General features: G+C 47.0%; 1 protein-coding gene across 1 annotated transcript; it reads right to left on the bottom strand.

The window, feature by feature from the left end:
* Positions 1–2713: 2713 nt before the first annotated feature.
* On the bottom strand, positions 2714–5161 carry LOC123066187 (cationic peroxidase SPC4). The gene is made up of 4 exons (XM_044489321.1): positions 4851–5161; positions 4656–4659; positions 3936–3992; positions 2714–3329 (listed from the first exon to the last, which is right to left on the bottom strand). Exons 1-4 carry the CDS (start codon positions 5130–5132, stop codon positions 2749–2751), a joined length of 924 nt encoding a protein of 307 aa, XP_044345256.1. The 5' UTR covers positions 5133–5161; the 3' UTR covers positions 2714–2748.
* Positions 5162–5615: the final 454 nt, after the last annotated feature.

Raw genomic sequence — 5615 nt, forward strand, 5'->3', positions numbered from 1 at the left:
AAATCCGACTTGAAACTGAACTGTGGGTTGATTAACAGAAACATCAGTGGGTTTTCTACAAAGCAACAATCTGACTTAAAACTAGACAACAGGGTTATTCTTAGAAAAGGCAGGGCCTTTTCTATAAAATGAGTGATGGACTATAGAAACAATCCTCCCTTTATTTGTAGGTATAGAGTTAACCGTGCAAGAGCGAATGCGGGACATGGGTGGGGAACCTTGTCTGCTCCCTCTATGGTCAGCCGTGTAAATTGCTAAAGGTCCTTTTAGCCAAGGGTTAAACCAATCTGGATAGTTAGATGTTTTAAGTGGATCTGATCGTGAGGTGGTCAGTGCTTTGTGTAGGTTAAGTGGGATGCACCTAAGATTTTTTTTTTGCTCTGTTATAACTAGTAGGGATAGGATAAATTTGTCTGCCAAAGTTGGACAAGTGGTCATGAATGCTCACATTGATCGGGTTAAGTGAGGTGCAAAGAAATTGTTTATTTGTCGGAAAAAGAAAAGAGTGTTTGCTCTATTATAAATAGTAGAGATAGGATACATTTGTTTGCCAAAGATGGTCAAGTGGACAAGCGGTCATCAATGCTCATGTTGATCGGGTTAAGTAGGGTGCACCTAAGAAAGGAATTGTTTCCTTGACAGAAAAGAAGAAAGAAATTATTTGCTCATTTATAAGTAGTAGGGATATGATACATTTGTTTGCCAAAGATGGTCAAGTGGACACGTGATCATCAATGCTCACGTTGATCGGGTTAAATGGGGTGCACCTAAGAAAGAAATTGATTCTTTGTCCAGAAAAAGAGAGAAATTATTTGCTGTGTTACAAGTAGTAGAGATAGGGTACATTTGGTTGCCAAAGCTGGTCAAGTGGACAAGTGGTCATCAACGCTCACGTTGATAGGGTGCACCTAAGAAAGAAATTGTCTCTTTATCGAAAAAGAAAGAAAGAAATTATTCACGCTTTTATAAGTAGTAGATGGAACATATTTGTTTGCCAAATCTGGTCAAGTGGACAAGTCTCTCACATTGATAGGGTCAAGTGGGTTGCACCTAAGAAAAGAATTGTTTCTTTGTTGAAAAAAAGAAAGAAATTGTTCGCGCTTTTATAAGTAGTAGAAGTAGAGTACATTTGTTGCCAAAGCTGGTCAAGTGAACAAGTGGTCATCAACACTCATATTGATAGGGTTAAGTGGGGTGCACCTAAGAAAGAAATTGTTTCTTTGTCGAGAAAAAGAAAGAAATTGTTTGCTCTTTTATAAGTAGTAGAGATATGATACATTTATTTGCCAAAGTTGGTCAAGTGGACAAGTGGTCACGAATACTCATGTTGATAGTGTTAAGTGGGCGCACGTAAGAAGGAAATTGCTTCCTTGCCCACAAATAATAATAAATATTACAGATGAGATACATTTGGTTGCCGGCCAAGTGGACAAGTGGTCATCAACCCATCGGGTTAAGTGGGCTGGACCTAAGAAAGAAATTGTTCCTTATCCATAAAAGAGAAAGAAATTGTTTGCTCTTTCACAAATAGTAGGGAATAGAATATATTCGCTTGCCAAAGCTGGTCTAGCGGACAAATGGTCATCAACCCTCGCGTGGATCCGACCCTTCACCCAGAAAAGATAAAAGGCTGTTCTTGACGAGTCTAGCAAGAGCACCTTTGATCTTCAACCACCACGAGCTGACGATGCATGCTGCATTCGGAGTGCCACGTAACACTAAACAGATCGTCGAGGGCATCGATCGTGGCCACGTCGCGCACGGCGTTTAGACCAGCCACGCGCGTGCCCACATGGCACCAAACATCTCCCTCAAGTTTCTTTTTTTAAAGACAAAGGTACCTGAAGGCTGAAGGCGTCATTTATTCATATTCAAACACGCCTTACATCCAGGATCGCGAAGTCCCTGTCCAGCTTAATTGAGGGAGCAACTCGGGACATGCATGGTTTCATATAGTAAGTACTACCTTCATTTTTAAAAATAGTAAGTACTACCTTCATTTTAAAATATAAGCTGTTGGGGCAGTTTAGAGGTAGTAGAACACACAACATAGATCACGAGATGCAAGGATGAAACTCGAAAGCTCTGTCAAGAAAAAAAAAGCTCTCTCTTCTTTTGGTAGAAAGAAACTCAGTCTCTTTATCGGTAATAGTAGCTAACGAAGTTCGCGGTAGATGGTGGCAAGCAACCATATATGATGACAGTTTTAGTTGAAAAACAAGATCAAAGGACGATGAAAGTTTTTAAGCGGAAATTGCCTTCTCAGAGAGAAGTGTCATGTCGCCCGAAGAAACTGCCACCTCTCCTCTCTCCCTCTCAACTAAAACTGCCATGCGACCGCTCACGTGTGCCATCTCCCTTGACGAACGTTCGCTAGGTATGAGGTCTCTCTTGATTACTACACGAACCCAGAAGAAAAATGCTCGACCCACCACCTTTGTGTTTCTCGACCCATCACCTCTGCCTTACCATCGCACACGCTTACTAGTACTATTATCTAGAGCAATGTTACACGCACATAGGTGTCCAGATTAATTGACATAGTTCATCAAGATCAGATGCAACGACGATCGAAAGCTCTGTGCCTCTGTCTCTTTATTGCTACACGAACCATGCACGCAGAAAATAGAAGCAAGTCGAGAACTTCAACACGGTTGGCTACGGCCGTACCGTGCATGCACGCTAACACAACGCAGGGGCAGAGCCTGCTTGCGGACGACGACCGTACGCACGTACTTGACCGAGCCATCAGGCGGAGGCGGCGAAGCCCTCCTCCTCCTCACCGGCAGCGTCCACGGCAGCGTCGGCGCGTTGGGCATTGGTCCTGAAGCAGCTGAAGCGCCGGATCTCGCCCACGTTGCCCGCCGGCTTGGGCGCCCTGGCGAGCTTCTCCATGGACCTGGCGAACTGCCGGAAGAAGGCGTCCTTGCTCTGGGCGAACCGCTTCACGATGGCCGCCGTGGTCTTATTCTTGACGAGCGCCATGTCGGAGGTGAGCACGCCCTGGTTGAACCGCAGCGCCTTGTAGTAGCCGTTGTCGAACAGGTCGGGGGTGACCACGTCCAGATTCTGCAGCCGGTCCGGGTGCTTGCTGCAGTTGGCCGCCAGCTTCCGCGAGAAGGTGTCGTCCGCGCGCCGGTACCGGTCGGCGAAGCTGCCGCAGTGCGACCGCCCGATGGTGTGCGCGCCGGAGAGCGCCACGAGGTCGGCCACGTCGCCGAGGCCCCGGGTGCCGAAGGACTCCACCAGCGCGGCCACGCTGGCCGCAGGGCCGGTCCTGAGATTTTGGGGGCCCGGGACGAAACTATGATCCGGGGCCCTTCGGGGCCCTTAGTATAAATGCCTAATTAATAATCATCATATGTACGTATAATTTGTATTAAAGAAAATAATTAAGTGCATCCAAAATGATTGTGCATATCACATAATTTATTACATATTACCTTCAAAATTTTCTCCTAACATTCTGAGATATAAAATCACTAACGACAATATCAATATCAATTTCATCAAGCAAATTTTTCTGCATGCATAAAGTTGCCAAGCCATTTAACCTCTCTTGTGACATTGTAGATCTCAAGTAGTTCTTCAACAACTTCAACTTCGAAAAACTTCTTTCAGCTGATGCCATAATAACAGGCATAGTAAAGAAAATCCGGTATTTAGTGTTTTCTTCTTTCCTTTTAGACCCCCTTTCCACTAATATGTCCCTCGCTTTGTTATCAAGATTACCCTAATTGCTTGGACCATAAATATCCACACTAATTGGTTCCTCATCAACACTAGTAGATCCTGCCGCAGATGAATTAAATATGGACTCATGGTCACTCACATTGCTATCATCCATGTTGACGTCAACATTGCCTTCTGTAGGAGTATGACCATCATCTTCCGGATTGCCATCAGTCTGGTCACCCACAAGAACTATCGCCAACTCGTCTGGATTAGTTGCCGTGCTCGTATCGCTCTTATAATATTTAAAAAGAGATCCGCTTAATGCTTCTTTCTCCTCACCTGCCTCCTTCTTCTTTCTTTCTTTTATGACTTACAGATGAATACTTTCTACCTGTACTCGACATGACCCTGCTGAAATTGAAAGGAACAATTCACTTTCAAAATTAGCACAAAGCTAATTAAAATATTAGATTAAGTACAAAAGATCATCTAATATAATGAGAATCTGCTAGGGCATGGTATACTACCTTCTTTCTGCAATCTAATCTGGCAACGTGGGTGCAATGATTTGAGCGCCCTAAAAACAATTCCCTGTTAATCTGTTCGATTGATTGAGAAATTGGGGATCAGGATTAGAAAGAAAAGAAATTGGATCAAGATCATGCGAGGGAAGAGAGCGCGCCGAGACATACTTGTTCGGTCGAAGAGATGAGAGATCCTGCTGCTGGCCTGCTGCAGTCGTCACGTCGTTCGTTCGTGAGGAGAGTCGAAGAGATTAGACGAACAGGAACAGCGGAACAGGAAAAAGGCAGGGAACGACCGATCCTAATCTCTTTTTTTTTGAGGAAAGACCGAAGCTAATTCCTAAATTACAGGAAATCAATCCAACGAGGCAACGATTCCTTTTCCTCTCCGATCTGCAGTTCTCCACGACTCCACGTGATGTACGTGCAAACATGGGCCAGGCCCAACGTATTTACTTTCCTAGGCTAGCACGCGAAGCTGAGCGAGGCGCTGATAGAATTTTTCCTGTCGAAGCTTGTATGTATACCTACGTACGTATACCTGGGAGGGTGTGTTCAAAAAAAAAAAAAACGTATACCTGGGAGGGGCCCCCTGGCTTTTGGGGGCCCGGGGCGGCCGCCCCGTTCGCCCCTCCCCAGGACCGGCCCTGCGCGGGCGGAGGTGGTGTTGAGGAGGATGGAGGCGTCGCAGCCCTGCGGGAAGCAGTCGTGGAAGTAGAGCCGGAGCAGGCCCGCCGCCAGCGCCACCTCCTGCCGCAGCGCCGCCACCACGGACGACCGCACGACGCCGTCCAGCTGCGGACACGACGCGGCGTGGAAGCCCGGAGAGACGCCGACGTCGCCGGTGAAGACGGGAAGGGACATGGCCGGGGAGACCAGCGCGGCGACGGTGGCCAGGACGGCCAGTACTACTACTGAGCTGCTGGTCGCCATGGTTTCTTTGGTGCGGAGCTTGAGCTGAAGCTAGCTTGACTGGGCTTTGTGGCGTCCTCACGGCAACCAGTGGGCGTCATTTATAACGGGAACCAATCAATAAAACCGGGCGAGACGCAGAGCGTAGAAACAGCGGCAACAATCCGGGCTTAAGATCACGCACCAACTACTCCTTTCGTCTGTGAGCTGTAAATCTTGAAGTTTTATGTATCTGCATGTTCATTTCATTTCTGCGTGAGTTAGCATTGTGTAGGACCGATGCATTAGCAGATGTACGCCCGCGCAACGTAGTCAGCTGGAAGCATGTACTGAGGAGTGCCGAGGTGGCACTTGTGTGTGAGCCGAGTGGCTCGGTCAAGTGGCCCCAAGGGCCACTCAAGCCCCTTTTTTTTTATCACCGGCTCGAAAAAATCAGTCCAGTTGCGTCCATAGAAACCCAATTTTCACCGCTTAGGGCTGAAATTGGCGCCGGTGGACTCAGGG

The sequence above is a fragment of the Triticum aestivum genome, chromosome 3B (assembly GCF_018294505.1).
Source record: "Triticum aestivum cultivar Chinese Spring chromosome 3B, IWGSC CS RefSeq v2.1, whole genome shotgun sequence".
Lineage (NCBI taxonomy): Eukaryota > Viridiplantae > Streptophyta > Magnoliopsida > Poales > Poaceae > Triticum > Triticum aestivum.